We start from the raw sequence: 20656 nt of genomic DNA, 5'->3' as shown, positions 1-20656 counted from the left end.
TTGTACATCCAGTTTTGAAGATATCATCATCGTCTCCCGCAGTCATGCAAACAACGGTAATCTTTTTTCTGCAATTGTGGAAAAATCAATATTATCTTCTTCGGTTTTGTAGACATCATTTTTGTCTCCCGCGGTCATGGAAATAACGTAATCTTTTTCCGCAATCGTGGCAAAATCATGAATATATTCTTTAGTCTTGAAGACATGTTCGACTCCCACGGTCACAGAAATATTTGTCATCTTTTCCCGCAGTTACGGCAAATTTGGAACTAACTTAAACTAAAATTTGTGTCACTGTAAAACACAACACATTGTGAACACAGTGTTTGTATCTTATATTTAGAAGTTTTATTTCCTTTTTGGACCAAATTTTGTGTTTAAAGCTTATTGTTGGCTAAATTAACCCAGCTGTCTCTGTCTCTGCTCACCACCATAACTACAGCTACGGTAGCTCCTCGTCTGCTTTCTGCTTACGTTTACACTCCTACACGCTTAGGGTACATTAAAATAATTTTCTTACTTCTCGTTTTTTGACATTCTTGATCGTTGGATCGTTCCTAGACCGATCTAATGCCGACAAGAAAATGTGTATTTTCAGTCAAGTTAGAAAAGGGATTAGTTGTGAAAAACGTTTACTTGTTCTAAAAACAATCAAAACAACTCCAACCTGTAAACAGTTGCACCATCCTCCAAAATTGACAGTTTTGTTCTTTAAACATGACTCTAAATTCAATCGTTTTGCTCGCGTTGATGAAGAAACTGCATTTCACACTGTAGTAAAAACATCACCAGAGTTTGGAGTTCATGGATTGTACCACTATACTTCAAAATGTGTTGTTTAAAAACTCCTAGTCTGGCAAAACATATTTCCTATTTCTAATCTAATACTGAATGGCTGATAAAATCATTTATCTTTTATCCAGTAATTTGATATTAAGCGAGGGGGGATACATCAGTAATCCAGAAAAAAGTTTTGGAGTTAAAAGCCTAAGTTGCCAATTTTTTTCAATAGCATTGTCAATAGCAATTTTTTTCATAAGCATGTCTGAATGAAAATTAAAAGCAACTATTTTAGTGTTAGTGAAAAAATTTGCTAACAAATCGACAATTCTAGTTTAAAATTTCTAAAACGTACTATATAATATAAACTATATGTTTTTAGGAATTGTCAGATAATATTCAGTAAAAAAATACAAAATGCTGAATGTTCCAGTACCTATCTAAAATAGGCCCCTAAAAACGAATAAAAGTAATTCTAAATTTTAAAAATGTAAGTGACCCCCACCCCCCTAAGGTAAGTTCCGCGGGTCATAATTGTCCTCTTTTTTGATGGTGGATCTATTATTTACAAAAAATGTTGATAGTAGTTACATTTTTTTAATGATTTAAAATGTATGGTTTTAGAAAAGAAAATTTAAATCATTCTAGGACGGATTGGTAAACAAGGCAATATACACTGATCATAATAACGCTTCATATTTGTTTGGAGTCAGATCATAGTGGCGTAGAACTGTCAGGTCGATTCCGTCGTCTGCAAAGTGCAAAAATGGTTTAGGTTTACTGTTTGTGTACGCTCCTTCACTTTACTGTCTCGTTTCGGATGTTGACTGAAAATAATGATTTCTGTCTGAAGCACTAAGCAGTAATGCTGCTCTTTACGTTATCTGGGACTAGTTGTACGCGTATTTCTTTTGTGGAGTTTCGGTGATTAATTTATTGGAACATTGAATGCCAGTACAATACACGAAGTTGCCATATTTCGGTTGATTAATTCTAAGTAATGAAAATGGATTAGCTTACTTAAGTGTTGGCTTAGGCTAAACTTCTTGATTGGATAACCCTTCAAAAGGTGTGTACACAATTTAATTATTTAAAAAAACCTTCAGAAAACCCCTAAAATCGAAACATAGCCTAGCCTTTTTTATGAGAAATTTTAGTTTAAGATGTAATTTAAGGGTCCAAAGAAAACAGGATGGGTAGGCTAAACTTAGACTTAAACTTAGACAGGTTCTTATTTAGACTTGCTGGTGGTAGATCGGTTGTTATGTGTGTTTACTCACCTAAAACGTTCTATAAGACATGTTTTTAAGGCTGCACTTTACTTTAGGTCCTACACAAACAACCGAATGAAAATATCGATTATTCGATTGTTTCATTTGGTATATCATTTGGTTAGTTAGGTTAGGTTAACCTCACCTAACTAACCAAACGATATATCGAATAATCGATATATCGATCGATATTTTAATTCAAATGAGTGTAGGACCTAAAGTAAAGTGCAGCCGTTTTTAAACACACCAAACACGTTCCTAGACACCAACACTACAACTTTTGTAAATGACTTTTTTGTTGCCGAGGCTTCCTTAGACCCCTACAATCGGATAGATGTATCAGCAATAAGCCCCACCATCTAGCGGACTGGTCGGAATTTGGTGTTTTGGGTGGGGGGAAAGGCTCGCTACTAGACACCTCGCTTCTAGTCTTACCGAACCGTAATCTGGACGTGGTGTCTAGTAATCTGTGTGTGGTGTCTAGTAATCTAGGCGTGATGTATACAGAAAGCCTCGGCGAAAAAAAGTCATTTGAGAAAGTTGTAGTGTTGGTGTGTCTAGAAAGGGTTAAAAAACGTCTTATAGGACGTTTTAGGTGAGTTGGGGAAAGTAAATAATAACCAACTTCTGGCCAACACTTAGACAGAGACAAGCAGACAACTATCTTTAAAAAACATGTCCAAATTTTACATGTGATATGAAGTAAATTATTATAGGCCCTACTTAGGCTAATCTTAATATAATTTTGTTATTTTTATTTCAGACTTTGAACAGATGGAGCAATTAACTTCTGATTCAATGTTAAATGAAAACTTAGGTTCAAGAAGTAGGTAAATCCAGGGCCAGAAGGTAATTTTATAGAGAAATGAGTGTTGGATCAAATAAATGGAAGTGGGGAAAGCAGGCCAGGTCGCTGGAGTGGTGTATGCAGAGAGGCAAAGTCTAGATACTGTCAGAGCGCTGCATCAGACTGTTGTGTCTCTGAGGGCAGCTTTAGAACAATCAAGATCAGAGCTGCAAGCGCTTAGACAGCAGGTGCAAGGAAAAGTTGATCCCACTGTTTATGAAAAAACAATAGAGAAATTATCATTGGAGAATCATGTTTTGAGACAAAGAGTACTTTCGTCTGAGAATGTCAGCTCTTTAGGGGTTGAAATTTCTTTACCAACCATAACAGAGCAGAATCCAAACAAGTCTATGGATTCCACAGAAAATGTAGATTCAGGAAGGGCAGAAGAGGCACAAAATGTGGAAGACGAAAATGACAGAGAAGGATCAAATAATGACCAGGGCTCTAGAGGACAAAATGGTTTAGTTGATCAGCCGTCCTTAGAGAATGGGGATGAAGCAGAGAAATCAGTGCACGATGACGGGGATCAATCGATATCCAGTGCAACGAGCAGACATGGCGCAGGAACTCCTCAGATCAGCAAGGGGGAGTCGGAGGATTCTGAAGAACTGGACGATATCGAGCTCATCTTTACTACTGACGACAAGGAGCTCAGCGGGCTACATGAGGATTTGGTGTCAATTGCGGAATCTGAAACGTGGCAACTTAAAAGAGAAGACAAGAGTACTAAAGATGTTGTTAGCAATTCAACTCTCAAGCATACGTGGACACATTCTGTGTTTGTAGAGACAGATATATCCAAGTGTGGAGTCATCGATGAAGACGAGAGTCCTCAAATATGTAGGCGTAACACTTTACCAAACGCTGTTCCTTATAGACCGATAATACACAGAGAAGCGATGACCGGAAGTAGGGGTCAGTTACTAGAACAAACTCATCATAGTCCTCGTCCTTTGCTGGTTAAGTTTTCCCAAAGTTCTCGAAGCCCTAGGAATACCAGGCCAATTTTAGCTGAAAAGAATTCAAACAAACAAGAATCTGAAGCTCAAACTGACATAACCGCTCTGCCAGCTCACTGGAGGTCTGAAAGTTTCCTCGCTCATCACAAAGTTGCAAGCAACTTCACGACATTACCTTCAAAATTTGCCATCCCTGTTAGTCACTGCCCTCCTCGAAAACAGTCGTTGAGACTTTCAGAGAAAACCCAAGAAGCCAGAAGGGTTCTCCTCTCTGATATAAATTTCACAAGCATGGTCCCAGAACTTTCTAGAAGCGCCGATCATCTTTGTAACGAAGCCATAAATACCTCAAATTTATGTAAGAACTACCCTCGGGCTTTCTCATACATGAAGAACGCTGACAGCGTGTTATCTCCAGGGTACTTAGGCCGGGTGCCTTGGTCTCCGTGCGACTGCAACAGCCAACACCCCAGTTGGGAGTACTATCAAGGTTCGCTGATGTCAATTCCTTCTCCCTCAGTGATGGATATGTCTGAGTGCTCAAGGAGAAGGCACTCGATGAAACCGTCGGTTTCTTCATTGGACGCCTCGTGGTACAGCTCTTGCAACGTTCGGCCTAACTGGTCCGTCCCGACGTCTCCGACACATTGCCGCAGATCTCGCAGTGTTCCTTTCTCAGCCTCTTACCACCAACCAGACACAAGCTGCTACAGTATGTGCTGTCCAAACAGGAGACAAGACTCTAAACTGTCAATATCTTCATCATCTAGGACATTCAGACCGCTGGCCACATCAAAAAGTCGAAGCAGAGTTACTTTCCAAGGTAAATGACATGTCACTAAGCGTATTTTGAAATTTTAATCAGTAGGCCTAGGGAGTCAAGTTATGTAACTTGACTTAAGTAATTTTACAGATGAAAAATGGACAATAATTTTTCACAAAAAAAGTCAGTCAAATTATTTTAAACCTTCTGGAATAGGAATGGAAATAGACATTTGATGATGAAAAAATTATTTCTTAAGAATTTAGTTTAATAAAGGTACGTACCACTACTTCTTGCACTATATTATTCATACCGTTCTCAACAGATCTTTTCAAATTTATTTGTTGGAATGAAATTTTTTTCTCACTGCATTTCATTATTTTCCAAAAAAAACCATACCCTTTTAATATTTTCTATTGCTCAACATAGAGGTTCTAAAAATATTAGATAACACTATTTGAACACATTAAACATTCGCAAATTGTTGACTACAGCAATTTTAACGCAGTGTTTATCTTTAGATACAATTGTTCGGCGCCCTGGTCAATCTCTACCAGATCTCCGCTTACCGCTGGAGCAAGACAGTGGCGAAGACTCTACAGATTCGCTGATTGAAGAGTCGGAAGAATTCTTGCGAAGATCCATTGACTCAATGGTGACGGGAGCAGATTATATTCAGACTGCTAGAAAAAGACGTTCGAGGAGATATTCTGAACCTTTTAAAGGTAGCCTTATAGTTTTTAAAAGTGTCATAAATGGTATGAACATGAGTTGTACATTTTAAAATGCCATTGATGTGGTAAAAACATAAATGAAGAAATAAATTGTGTCAATAATTCCCACATGATGAACAAAATTTTGTGAACATCTAGAGTATTAATCTAGAAATTTAATACATGATTTTTAAATCTTTAAAACATCTTATTGACACACAAAATATGTTTTATAAGGGGACATGTGAGCAAGCTGCATGTTCAAAATTTGTTTCAGAGGCAAAAAGAATAATAAGGCAAACCCTTTTATCTTTCAAATATGACATTATAGTAAAAAAAAAAAAAATAGAATCCACAAAAACACGATATGAGAGTTAATATACTATCTCTGAATGTTTGTTGAGACAATTAGGCATATTATAAATGACACCACTAATTTACATTCTTTAAAATACCTATGTCTATTGCAGATATAACTTATATTATAAAGAGTGTAATTTACGTACCGTACCTCAATCATGTTTCAATTATAAATAAAAATAGTCTATTCAACATTAATTTTTTTTCACAAACCGTTTAGTCTCTTTTTTACCTATGAATTTTATATAAATTAATTCTATTGAGGATTTTTCAGACTCATTTGAGCCACCGAAATCAAGTTCACCGTTCCTGGCAAAACTGCCGCGAGACTTGAAGCTAAACTACTGGGTGAAGGTGATCACCAACGAAGGTCGAGTGGTGGTGGGCCGAGTGAGGTATGTAGGACCAGTGTCTGGCCGAGGAGACGACATCTATGTGGGAGTTCAGCTGGGGAGGTCGGACGGCAACTGTGACGGATCATACGGAGGCCGACGATACTTTGACTGGTGAGGCAAACTTTCTTGCCTAGCTTTTGGTTCTATCAGAATGAAATCCAATTATATTTATTCACTATATAAAGTTTTGAACATGAATAGTGTCAATGGAGTAACTTACAATGTACTAGGCTACCTATACCACTTAAGCTCTACATGTTTTTATAGGGAATTGAAAAAAAAAAATTGGGTTGCTTAGACACTTTCAAATAATTCATGTATGCTATAATTGTTTGAGCAATTTTAATATCTTTAAGATTGTAGTTTGGCTTTGGTCTCTTTTGAGTGAGATGGACAGATTTCTCGTAGTAGTAAGTTGCAAAGACACAAAGATATTACCATAGGTATCATCGTAAGACTCAGACCCGGGACCCTTTGATCGAATTTCCCATATAGGGAACAAGCTATTACCGTAGGTCTCATGGTAAGACCTAGACCCAGGACCAATTCACTTTTTTGTTTTGATGTCCCCAGAGGCCAAAAACACAGACCGAGAAAAAATCATCCGATTTTGATGAAATTTTGTACAAATGTGTAAACTTGCATTTATTCTAACTAGTTCGCGAAATAGTAAAAAAAAAAATTATCAGACTATGGGAACGAAGTTGTGTGGTTGGTTTTATTGGATAAAAACTGGATTTTTTCATTATTGATCCACCCAAAACAAACAATTCTGCAGTTTCTTTCAAATTATTTTGTAAAGCTTAAAAATACAAATAATTTAATATATTGAATTAGGCTATGTCTAACGGTTAAGCTTAGGGCCTATAATCCCAAAAATATTGAAAACTTCCATGTTATTCTTGTTGAGAAGAAATAATTTGTTGCAGTTTGCCTGTCTATGGATGACAAGCATTATTTTGTTTGAATTTGGCAGATTTTTAAATTTCATACTAAGCTCAACATTTCATTAAAAAAATACCTTTTTGCTCCTAGCGATAAACAAGTATTTTTACTATACTGCAGAAACCTTCTAATCCTTACAAAATTAGATACGGTAACATAATTTGAGGTTGGTTATACGAAGTCGTCATCAATGTTTACATTTCTGTTGTTTACAAACATAACTTAAAATTTTATCCGATTAGCAGTGTTTTCCACAAAATTAGATAACATAATTTGAGGTTGGTTATACAAAGTCATCATCAATGTTTTCATTTCTGTTGTTTACAGACGTAACTTAAAATGTTATGTGATTAGCAGCGTTTTCATAACGTACCATAGGGCCTATACAAATCTTCAGGTTCGCGAACCGAAAAATTTACAATAGTTTTTTTCTGTTCCCTGTTTGAAGTTACCTGTAAACGATGATTTCACTAAAAACAGCTGTTTTCTGGACGCTATGATGAAAAATACTGTTGGCTCAGGTGGAAGATTAGCCCTTATTGAGTGAAATAAGTAGTGAAAGGTTCATTTGTATGTTAGTTTCAAAAGTTCGATTGGATTGAGATAGTTAAGATATTTATACATACTTATTTTTTATGTTTCAAATTTGTTGATGTCAGTTTTATTACTTCTGGTTGTGAGGATGGTTAATAAGTAGAACTACAATTTGTTGTCTTTTTAAAATATATTTTTGTTGTTTCAGCGACACGGATTGTGCGATCTTCGTACCTTTCAAAAAGGTGGTGATGGCCTGGAGTAATATGTAAGGTATAAAGCTTTATTATAATTACCTAAAGCCATGTTTCCCATGGTTATAGCTTCTACTTTGATCAATTTTAAATCAATATCGATGTTTGGTAAGCATGCACTTTGGCATTCTACCTTCTCAAATTCAACGTTATTAGAATCATTCACTGCTGATTCAGATAAATGTTTAATTTAAATAGTTTTTTACTAAATATTGCAGACATTTTATTTTTGGCATTAGACCAGGTGAATTTTTTTGCTAAGCCTTACGAACTCATGAAGAATAATCTTGTCGGCTAGCACAGCATTTGAAGTGTAAAGATAAATTAATGTAATTTTGATATTTTAATCAGGTACATGATTCAACATCAAAATAAATTTATTGATAAAACTCATGCAATTATAATTATTTAATATGAGCACTAGTCCTACATGCATAACATAAAAAATAGTACTATAATTCATAATTCAACTCACAAATTTCTTGTATCTAGAATTGATTTGATTATTGTTGAATAGCAAGATAGAGGTGATATTTAGATAGTGTTCTTGGTAGCTAGTTTTTTATATTATGTTAACGAGAGAAAAAATCTATTTAAATTACCTTTATCGTAACCTTGATTTTCAGCTACATCGAATAACGTTTTTTCTGGAATTTTTATTCACCCCCTTGGATTCTAGCTTCAAATAGTTTGTTTCTATAATGATTAAAATTTGGTATTCTCTTATTGTTTTAATGCATACTCGAACTGCAGTGTTTAAGAAATTAATTCTAAAATTTTGAAAGCTTGATTTTGTCAAAACTTACTCTGTGGATACATTAAAATGTGAACTCTTGCAATATTTATAAACTGTGCCAAACCAACTGTAAAATGCTCCCTCCATCTTCAAATTGCTTATTCTGTGACTTCACGTTTGTCCCATTTTATGAAGCCTCTTCATTCATAACTTTAAGGGTAATCTGTGTTCTGCGGGTCAATTTATTATCCTTGTGTATTGATCGTAATAATGACAAGATCTGGCTAAGTAATTGTAAGAATTTTATTTGAACACCACTGTCTATATTACAAGTCCAATCGTGCACACACCTTGTATTTAAATGTATTCTATATTCTAGTCACCCTACCATAATAAAACTATCTATAAATAATGTTGAAATATTTATGTCGGTAAACAGATAATATAAATGCAATTAGCATAGTTTTATCCAGTTAGGTGCTGTGTCACAAGTTCCTTATAACCTACAACATCTTACACGACCTATGCTCTCTTACCTCAATTTTGTTCCTTATAAGTTGTTAGCTTGATTGTTTTGGTGTTTGTATACTTGAGACGACATAAAATGTAAGATGTTTGCTCCTTGAATCGTATTATTGTCCTTCCTTTTTCAATCTTCCCAAAATTATTATTATTATTCTCCTTACATTCTTTAAATTAGGGAAGATAATCCTCCTTTTATTAAATACCTTTTTTCTTCCTTTCTGTTTATTGGGGAGTATTGACCTTCTTTTATATTTTAAATGAAGCATTATAATACTTTTTTATTTTATGTAAATTTTTTAATCATCTCTTTCCTTAAACAGCTGTACACTCCTTATATTCCATAGGAAAAAGATAATGCAAATAAAAATTAATCTTTCCTTACATTCCATGGATAAAGGGAATTGCACGATTGTTAAATGGATTGCAGTGTAAAGTATAATTTGTATTTTCAAACAATATTTCATTATTTTTGTTCTATGTATCGAGGAGTACCCTGTGTTACTCCCTAAGAAATCTTACTCTTTGCATTCCACTGATGAAGGAACATTTCATCCATTACTTGTATTTTTATCTCAAAGAATACTATACTCTATACTCCATTCAAATATTGTGCTGCTTGATTCAAATAATGAAATCATCTTGTGAAATAGTGATATGTAATTTTACTTTGTACCTATTCCAAAATACATACTCATAAAAAGGTGTTTTAATTCAAAACTTTGAGTGATGTAGGAAAATACCTATGTAAACAAATCATTCGTATGCTTGCAGTGACCTACGTAGTAGACTTGTTTGGACAAGTTTAAGTGCCAAATTTACATTCTTGCTTGTTGTCTGTCTACATGTTACATAGCTGTCAAAAGACAACTAAGATAGTACTTGTCTATCAGTTTAAAAACTATTCAGTGAATATAGAATTCCAGAATGCATCAGTCTTTTTAGCGAATAGTTCTTTATTTCTATTCCTATTTCTTTATTTTATATCCTGGAGCTTAAACTTTAATATGCAATGCTAAATGCTCTGCTTGACTGTAGAATGGTGGAATGAAAACTGTGTAGTCAGTATAGATATCCTTTAAAAACAAAAAAAAAAACAAATGTATTTATGAAGGTACATGTAGTATTTGGCATTTTTTTAGTATAACCTTTGTCTACGCACTATTGCGCTATTGCGAAATAGACAAGATGTTTTAATGTTCCTGAAGTTTTAATTAAATTAAGAATTAAAAAAATATTGTTGTTTTATTATATTTTGTGTTGATGTAAAATATTTTCTTTCTTGGAAACAAAATTTTAATTATGCCAAACCATAAAGTAAACGGTTTGTTAACTTTAATAGAACTTCAATACAGTAAAGTCCCTCTTATCCGGACTCCTCGGGACCGAGGCCAGTCCGGATAACGGATTTTACGGTTAAAGCGATGTTCCCAAAAACTTGTTAAAACTTGTGTTGAAAATTTGTAAACCAATATATAATATTTATTAGGAAACTATCTGAGTAAAAGTATCTATTTTATAAACTTAAAGCTTTGTTTACACAGAAAACCCCTTGCAAAATTAAAAATTGCAACTTCATTATCACTTAGATGAAGTAAAAATTTGTCACCAAGCCTTCAACACAGATGTACAGTACGATTATGATGTTCAGCAATTATGCATGTAATTGAGTTATGTTTTTCTTAAATATAATTTACAAAGAATAATACAGGACCGACAATAAAAGCGAGCTTAGCCTGAAAGATTGTTACATTATAATATGTATAATTGTAGCATAAACCAATAAACAGGTTGCTAATAAATATCTTTTAAATTCTTAAATTTTATCTACACTTGCTTTTCAAGACTTCTTGCCATGTACAATTCCTTCTTTCTGCATTTGACTGTTTTACCAACTGAATTTTCTCAACCCTAAAACTAGGTTGTGTATAAAGAATGAACCCTGCTTCTAACCTAGAAGGGAATATTTTGTAACTAAGACTAACAAAGATTACATGACCAAACATATGTTTAATGTATGATTGTTGCATGAATGTCTACATTATCGGGCACTTTTGTACATACACATTTTATTCACAGATGTAGCTAAAAATAATAGTTAGCCAAACTTGGTTAAGCAGTTATTTTTTTATGTTTTTCTTTTTTTAACAAAGTTGTTTTTTAAGATTGTGTCTTCATTTTCTAACCCCAACACTACAGTTTAGTAGTAATATTCTTGAGTAAAAAACTGTTTTCAATTCATGCATTGTGCAGATAATGTGCTAATTTTATTTATAGAAAAAATAAGTCAGCTGTTATAATATTGCTGTACAATGAAGCAACAAATACAATGTGTTTACAGCTGAAATTGTAATTTACTAAACTTAAAGATCTAATTTTAAACTTGTCCCTTTATCCAAAAATATTTCTATTAAAAATAACTCTCCAAAATAATCTATTCTAATAATTTTAATAGTCCACAGTAATTGATATACTGTTCAATTAACATAACACTTACACAGTGCTCCATTAAAAAAATGAGGTGCCGGAACTGTACTGCGTTTAATGTGATTTGCACCTAGATTTGTGCCAATATTTTTATCTATCCGAAAGAGAGGTCCCGCAAATCGAGCACTGCACTTACATAAAGTAAACCATAAAATGTTAAAATTTCCGTAACACCTATTTGATTAACATTACAAGGATAAATAGAAACTATTTTAGGGCAAAACTGTTTTAGTTTTTTTTTAATTAGGTGCAAATGTTGGTTACGATACTTAGAGTTAGTTTGCTAATTTTTTTTTATAATGATGAAAAAGGCCCAAAAGTGGCTGTGTGATCATTGCACATCTTCATTAAACTTAAGCTCAATCAGAAAGCTAAACTTTGGGACCTAGCAATAAAGTATACTATTGATGGGAGAGGTTATTGTTTAGCAAAAAATGTTAATGGCTGTATTTAACCATAATTCCTAATAAATCTGATTTCTGAGAAGGCAAAACATATTGTGAGATTTCTGACATACAAAAATTCATAATTTTACGATACTATTCATTTGATTTAAAAACTTTCACTTTTACAAATGTTTAAAGATAAGTAAAAATTTCTAACTAACACAGATTTTAAAATACAAACCAACTACAATGTTCTATAGGCTACTGTTTAGGCTTTAACAGATTTTTTAGTAAAATAAAGCTAAAATGTTTTACGTGTTGGTATCCACTTCCTAAAACAGTGCCTAAAATTTAAAAGTATTTTAACTAAAAATTTTTTTTTATTTGATGTAATTAACTATAGGTAGTTATTAAACTATTCTTAAAGGACCATAGAACATTTTTGTGGGACTAAGCCATTGCAGCAATAAAATATATTTTTGTATACAGTACCATATCTTATGAAAGACTTGAATGTTTATTTTATTCTTTTGTTTTATTAATTTTATTTTAATGTTTTCCTAGCTTTTTAAATGTTGTTTGTTTTCCTATATTTTTCTATTTTGTTGTTGTTCTTTTATAATATTTGCTTTATGTTTTTATGTTACATATTTTTTTATATCGATATTACTTTTATTTAGTATTACATATTTGTAGGTTTTAGTACAATTATTGCATATCATTTAGTAAATCCTAAACTAGGTCTTTTGTACAGCACTATTGAATGTCTGTTTTAACTGTGTTAATTTAGTCATATCGTTACTTAGACAATTACAAATCTGTTAATAGTTTAATTAAATAATAATATTTAATCTGTGATTGTTCATTATTTTGAACATGCAATTTTGACCGGTTCTAACATTGCGGTTAAAATGCCCTGTTTGGCAGACGACATAACCATAGAATTCCCTAACCTATTATACAGTTCTCTACATTTGAATACTGTTAGTAGTTTCTGGTAGTGTGGATGTTGGTATTGTTATCAGTAAAAATCTAGATGTCAAATTACTTTATTTTTACTCATTCTACTCGGTCAACACAACTTTTTATTATACTATTCTATTACCTAAGTAGTCGGAAAAGGCTTTTTCATTGACCTTTTTTATTAGACTCGAAATAGTGTATTTGTTCACCGTCCTTGCTGTAATAGGCCTAATAAACTATGTAAAATGAATGGGGTCATTGTGAATTTGTAATGTTTGGAATTAAATTATTTTGTCCACTATCAAGTGGATGTTTTAGTTGCCCAGTCCATGTTGAGCAACAAAATCAAAATTGGTAATAAAGGTTTCAATGTGACCCGACTATATTGTATTGTACTAACCCAATGTTGTACTGGTATCTGTTAAAATGTATTCAACCGTAATATTAACCTTCTGCTGATCTCTGTATATAAAGGACACGTTAGACTGACTATTGTTTGTACTACCTGTCATATTTGTATTACCTAGCAATGGAATATTTGTAAATGTGGCTATAGCTAAATAAAGTACCAACATTTTATTGAATATTAGTTTCTATTTAGTCAACGCATTCACCCAGCCCCACTGTGTTGTAGGTTGGACGTTGTCCATAGACAGTTGAATCTGCTGATCTGATTTGAACCCTCAATCAACTGTTCTGTCCTCTGGCCAGGGACACATTGCCTTAAACCAACACTCAGCTCAAGCATAGTACTGTAGTTCTAAACTGGACTTTGCACGTCACAGCAAGAGCCAGTTAGCCTTAATAGCTATTAGCCGTTTTTTTTTAGTTTTACTCATTTAAGTTATGTAAGTCTTGCATCTGATGGATGGTTACAGCTCAATGTGTTAACCTGAATGATGGGGAGGTTTGGTTACTCCCCCAACCCAACCACCTCTTGATTTAATTCAGCTGTCACTGTGTTTTGAGTTTTACCTCTGACTTGAGGCTTGTTTACCCTCGAGGCTAGAGTTACTTGTAAGCTTAGTCAACCCAGAGGCACGGTTAGCTGGGACCAACCATGCCGCCTAGTTTAATTAAACTGTGTACAAAACAAATTATACTAAGATTTAGTTGGCAAAAAATTAACTGAATATGTAAAAAATACTTTACTAATCAATAACAATTGGTCACTAATGGTCGGTTTTGACTGGGAAGTCAGCATACCAGCCGAACGCCCCGTGATGTCCTGTGTGCGCTCCGTAGTCTACGTGTTCATGGTGTCCATGAGCTTGACGTTCCACTCGACCATCCTAAGAACATATGTTGGTTTTGGATGGAATTTTTGACAACTCAATGTAATGTGTAGGTCTGAGTGGAGTTAAAAAAGGGGTGATAAGTTAAGGGTTTGTTTTGGTTGGAGTTTTCTACAACTTGTATGAGCTGTGTGGTTCTGGAGTTTAGAAGAAATTAAATAATCAGCTACATGGTTTTCGTACTCTCCTACCAACTTTTAAGTCAACTTGGTTAAACAGGGGGGGGATGGGAGGGATATATCCCTCTGAAATATCAAATACGTATAAAAATAGATTTTTAGGCTTTAAATTCCACATTTATTCCGGGGGGGGGGGACCCCCGGACCCCCTTTTTTCTGGGGGAAATTCCATACCCCACAGACCAAGGTGGTCATCCCCCCCCCCTGAAATGAAATCCTAGGACCACCACTGGGTTAAAACAAGTTGAAATTAATTTTTAGGGTTTCTGAGGGAATTCTTAATGTCTTTTTATGTTTGCCTTACCTTAAATAAATAAAATGTTTGTTGTGCCTGAAATTAACATTTTGTTAAATTTTTAATGAAGAAGGATCACCTTTCGCCTTTCATATTGTAACACTAATTTTTATAATGGTTTCCAAATGTTATGTCCACAGGATTTGACTTCTATGAAAACTATGTTGAAACAATTTTTCTTTGTGGAAAGTATGTAATTCAATCAATGCCATTCAAATACTAACCATTAGCCATTGGGGGTTTGGAGTAAAAATTTAATGGTTTCTCAATCTTTTAACAAACTAATTTAGTGTAAAACCTTGTTACAATTTATGTGAAGTATAACCATACTTGTGAAATTAGTGATACTTGTACATTTTTAAAGTTTGTTTATTGGTAATAGTTTGGGATTTGTTTTTCATAAATAATTATTTAACAATATGACAGCAATTGTAACTGACATAAAATATTTAGTTACTACAGATTACTTTTGTCCATGATCATCCCTTTACACAAATGATTCTGACTTATGATGAATTCATTATTTTCAAACAGTCATTGACGTTTCAGCGCTCTAGTTAGTTAATAAAGTTGATATAAAATTCCTTATGTACTCAAATTCAATCTCAAAGCTAACAAGTCATCACGATACCTTCTCGTGAGTCACAAAACACAACAAATCAAGCAAACTATTCTTCCTTACTCCTACTTCAAATCATTTCTTGACCAGAATCATTATTTTTTTATGAAGATTCCAAATTTGGTCCTAGTAAATTTGACGATAAATTTAAACTCATTATTCTATGATTATTCCTTCCACTGACCTGTTCTGGAGCCTGGTCCCCGGTTTCACCAAGCCATGCTTGTCGAGCCACTCTATCCGCTCTCCTCACCGGACCCCACCCCCCCTCCACCACCTCAGTGTCGTCCAGGGGGATGACAATGTACCTAGGACGAGCTGACACAACCACGTACATCATGGCTAGGCACAGCAGCATACTCATCTGGAAATTGAGCAGTTTTTCAACCATTTGCTGAAAAAATGTACAAAACTTACAATAATAGTGTCAGCTTATAAATAATAGACAACATTACCTGTGTATGTTGCATAAACTATATCTGCATAATCGTGCATAGGATATTGTGGTGTATTGTAGGATACAAATAACCCTAAACCAAAAAACAAAAAATAAGGAAAATAAAACTATCTACAGTTTTATACTGTACGTTCATTAACAATTCATCAATAGAGTAGATGGGCTTTTCTACCAAATATTCATTGAGTATTTGTCTAAAAATTTTAATAACATTAATATTTTTATTTATTTAGGTATAACTTTAAAAACTATACCAGAGTATGAGGGCTTGGTTTTGAACATTTCTAGGTTGTGATTCGGTAAAACTTTACTATTTTTTATTTGGTATTGAATTTGTGGGTTTCACAATGTAATTTAAAATTGTCCTGATTATTTTTTACATGTATGATACATTCTAGATCCGGTACGTACAAACTAAACACCATTAAGATGTTTAAATTGACAAAATGTTGCTTTACAGATTCATTATATACTAGATTGAACATTGTTCTTATTGCCTTTTTCTATAAAACAAGTATCTCATCTACATTTTCCTGGTAAAAGCCACCATACACTGCTATTCCATAAGGTATATTATGTGATTGGATATGGGAATGAAAAATTATTTTATGTTGATAAATCACAAAAAAAAAATTAAAGGCATGGTTTCCAGAATTTTCCTTACATACAATGCTTTCTACATGATTGATCCCAATTAAGACATTCTTCAATATGGATACCTAAAACTTGTGTACAATTAATTTTATTTATTGTGTTGTCAATAAAAATATGAGGGAAGCACTTATTTTGTGCTGAATTATATAATTTATTCATTTGTAACAGTACAGTAGGTCTACTTGTCAAACTTGATGTTATTTAAGGTATTAAATTGTTAATTAAAAAAAAAAAATTAGTTAAAACCAATCAGGCAATTGGAAATCCGCTTAGTTTGCAGGTTTGCTGCATTGGGGATATTTTTACTTCTCTTTATATAATTTTTAAGCTGTCATTTTGCTGAGAGGAGTGATGAAATGCTACCAGCGAGGAGGCGTGTCCTTGAAACAGATGTTGAATTAAGCAAATTTGAGACTAAGGTGATCTCTACACGCAACCCTATCATGCCACCTTAATCTTCTGTTTACCTACTGTTGTGTGAAAAGAACATTTCTTACCATTGTTGTTCTTTTTCAATTGATATTGTATTTTGGAGAATCTTTTTGTCTTTTAGAATATACAAAATTACTTTGTAAATTGTAATATTTCAAGCAAACTTTTGGATAAGAAAATATTTTACATTGTACCTATTTAGTTTAACTTTGAAGTAAATTGAGATAGTGCAATTTTTGATCCTAGCGATTGTAAAAGGATATAAGGCAAAATAAATAATTTATTTAGTTTGTGATAACTTTTTATAACTTGTCAAATTATGTAGGTTATAGTTTCTCTAATGCTGTACAGAATGTAGTGAAACTACTGGATTTTAGTGTTAGAAAAACTGAGTTTGAAATTGATAGTCAATATTTTTCAAAAACCTCAGCCAAACATTATTCGACTATTATAAAAGTACATACTATGGGTAATTAAATTCTCCCGACTTTTTGAGGTGAATGATGCTTCTGATAAAAAATAAAGCTTTTATATTTTACAATAAAATAAAAAAAATATTAATGCTATTTCTGTGTAATGTACAAATGAAAATCAAAACTAAATAGACACACTTTCACCTTTTCTGAGATTAAATAAACAATTTGTACTTACTAGCCTAAACATCGTAGACCTTCAAACAAGAACAAACGCCACAAACACACAGACAGACACTTTATACCTCTTGTCTGCTTTCTCCCATCTTCTTATGAGACATCACAAAACCTAGCGAAAGTTCATTTTGTGGGTGACCAAGCACTCTCTTTATCTGTGGTAATGAGAAAAAACCGTGGCATCGGTTAGGAGCATATAAATGTCAACTAGCAGAGCATGATGAAGTTTTCAGTCACCAAATAATTGAGTAGTTTGTATTCAGTTGTGTAGTAAAATATGATTATGTTTTATTTAGAGGAAAAGTAAAATTGTATCAACCATATGATGACATTTTAAAACCCCCTACAACAACTAGCTCAAATACTTATAAAAATACGGCTTTAATGTGGTGCATTTTTCTTCTTATGCTTGCTTTTCTCTTGAATAAGGTTTCCAGAACATCTATTGTCTTGTTATTCTTTAAGAGTTTGCTGGATGTAATTTTATTTTAGGCTCCTCAGTAGCCCATTGTACATTATATAAAATATTTATAAAATTTTGTTATAGGCCTATTATAAATCCTATTATATACAGAGTGTTTTAAAACGCAATAAGTTGGCAGCCATGCTGAATATATACTTCTTTAAAAGTTAGCTGATATGAATTTTAGCATTTTTATCTACACAGTTAGTGGGAATTTATTGTAAATACATTTTTTTTAAATACAATTCATGTTTAAGATTGAAGATAATGCACATAATGGGAAAAAAGAATTGCACCTTATCGAGTTTATACAGCATGCAGTTGATTTATTAAGCACTGGACTCTTCAAAAAACTTAATTGCACACATTCTCACCAAAAATGTACAGTTTAGGTATCCTACTTTTGATGTATGCTTCTACAATATCATAGATGCTCTTTATGCTCTTTTTTATTATGAAAAAAAAACATGTTGAGACTTAATCACAATAGATTCCCGTTACAGTATCACCATTGACTATTGGATACTGAAGTAGGTTTCCCATCTATATGGACCAGTTGTTGTTTTTTTTTTTTTTATTTTTTTTTATGAACTTAGTTGTGTGAGCCAGTCACAGAATGTACTAGTGTCTAAAATTCTATCTTTTACCTGATTTATTGTTAGTGACATAGTTGATGGGTCATAACAGTTGCTGTAGCTCACAATAAGCCAATTGGTTTGGCTTGGTAAAAAGGTTCGTGTATTCGACAGAAATTAGTCAATTTTGATCAGGGCTGTCTGATGGTGGCTCACATTCAATTAAGACGATTTTCATAAAAAGACTGTTGACCCCTTTAACTTGGGGATGGATTGTCTAGTTGTATCAATAGTCAAAAAGGCTTACTAAGCAGTATAGACAACAATGCTAAAATTCATTTCATCTGATCGGCAATGAAGTAAAAGAAGCAGGGGTACCAACTACTAACATAATATGTTTACATAGTCCCTAAACAGTGCATCCCTGTTTCGTGTTGTAAAAAAATAGCAAAAAAACAGTATATTTATTTTATTATGTTGTTTACCTTTTGATTGCCAGGTTCTTTCATCAAGAACCTGGCAATCAAACGGTAAACAACATAATTAAATATTTGTTCTTGAATCTGGGAATACCACATAAATATATTTATGTAATATATGCCTATTCCTATTATATAATTATTTAGCTACATTATAGCTGATTGGTTTTAGAGCTCATCTGACAATTAGAAGGTTGCCGACTTAACGAGAAAAAAAGAGGTGTTGTCCTTGACACCTGTGCCCAGCTGTCCTTTATCATTGGGCTTTATTTTGGGACAGGAATGGTCTGAAGAAATTACTTATCTTAAGCCAGCAACAAAACTACATATGGCATCTGACTGCATGGTGAGTGTAAAATTAAATCGCCTAAGTGATCATCAGTGTAAATTATGCACCTACGTGGCGTTGCTCTCTCAAAAATAATGATAGTGACAAAACTGCAGCTATTGCATCGATTGCACCAACATTACAGTATGAAAAGGAATAAATAAATCAAATTATGAAAAATAAAAATAAATTTATTAATCAAAATTAGTACTTACAATAAAAGTTCATCTGTAATATTTTAATAGCTTAACCTTACAAGGGTAGTAAGAGCGTTTTTACATCACGCAGGTGAATGTTGTGCATAATTAAACCGCTCGTTGCATAATTAACCTAAGTGATGTAAACATGCTCTTGCGTAACGTGTAACGTACAAGATTTTACCTGACCCGACAATATACAGGAGGTTACGAACAATATTTTTCATTGACCATTTCACTCATCTTCTAACAGTAACGTTAATTTACAAACAAAAGCTAGGTTAGGAAAATTATTAAAAACATAACAATAATATTCAAGCGCAAAGCTGATTTCTAGCGTTGAACCTGAACGTCGTTGGCTCCATAGAGGTATATTTTTTAAGAGCACTCAATGTTATTTAAATGGGGGAGTTTAACATGGCGAGTTAGGTAAAATTTGTTTATTTATTCAATTTTGTCTAGAATAATCCATCCACAGTATACTAGCATAAAACTGACTCCCTTGTGTTGTTTAGTCTATGATACTAGCAAATTACAATATACTGTATGAGGGGAAAAACATCAGTTGCTACAATTAATTGAGCAAAGATTACACTGAAGATTACTCGATAATCGAGTGAAATTGCCGGGTAAAAATTTCCGTCATAATAAATTATGTTTTTAGGAAAAGCATTTAGCTTGGATTAAATAAATATATAGGATGGAGAGGACACCGCTAACTCACTTGATGAAAGGGCCGTCATCCTATTTTAAACTGTTGTTCTTGTAACTGCCATCTCGGCCTACTTCTGAAGAAGCCTCTGAAAGAGGCGAAATATCAAGTATTATTATGTGTGTGTTTTATGTGTTCTTTGACTCAACTGCAACCTTTCATCAGGTGAGTTAGCTGTGTCCTCTCCATCCTATCCATCATAATAAATTGAAATTCTACTAAAACTTAAATAATAAAAGCCAATACAGTAGTAAATGAAACGAGAGTTTCCTTTATGTTGCTATTACAATCGAAATAAACTATAACGAGCCCTGATAATATAATCATATTATGAGTTTAGATTGTTGGCCTACACAATCAATACTTCTTACTTACAAAGTAATAATGGCAAATAAATACATTT

General features: G+C 33.2%; 2 protein-coding genes across 2 annotated transcripts; one reads left to right on the top strand and one right to left on the bottom strand.

Annotated features, from left to right (window-relative positions):
• The first annotated feature begins 1603 nt into the window (after window positions 1-1603).
• On the top strand, window positions 1604-13502 carry LOC128990449 (uncharacterized). Its single transcript, XM_054412815.1, has 5 exons — window positions 1604-1849; window positions 2815-4683; window positions 5145-5348; window positions 5971-6202; window positions 7779-13502. Exons 2-5 carry the CDS (start codon window positions 2937-2939, stop codon window positions 7840-7842), a joined length of 2247 nt encoding a protein of 748 aa, XP_054268790.1. The 5' UTR covers window positions 1604-1849; window positions 2815-2936; the 3' UTR covers window positions 7843-13502.
• A 588-nt stretch (window positions 13503-14090) lies between these two features.
• LOC128988694 (uncharacterized) lies at window positions 14091-17565 on the bottom strand. The gene is made up of 3 exons (XM_054410240.1): window positions 17501-17565; window positions 15491-15670; window positions 14091-14210 (listed from the first exon to the last, which is right to left on the bottom strand). Exons 1-3 carry the CDS (start codon window positions 17510-17512, stop codon window positions 14091-14093), a joined length of 312 nt encoding a protein of 103 aa, XP_054266215.1. The 5' UTR covers window positions 17513-17565.
• Window positions 17566-20656: the final 3091 nt, after the last annotated feature.

Source organism: Macrosteles quadrilineatus, unplaced genomic scaffold (genome assembly GCF_028750875.1).
Source record: "Macrosteles quadrilineatus isolate MER2022 unplaced genomic scaffold, UCM_ALF_1.0 Scaffold_3__2_contigs__length_128488019, whole genome shotgun sequence".
NCBI classification, from domain to species: domain Eukaryota; kingdom Metazoa; phylum Arthropoda; class Insecta; order Hemiptera; family Cicadellidae; genus Macrosteles; species Macrosteles quadrilineatus.
This window is presented reverse-complemented; position numbering and strand designations above follow the sequence as displayed.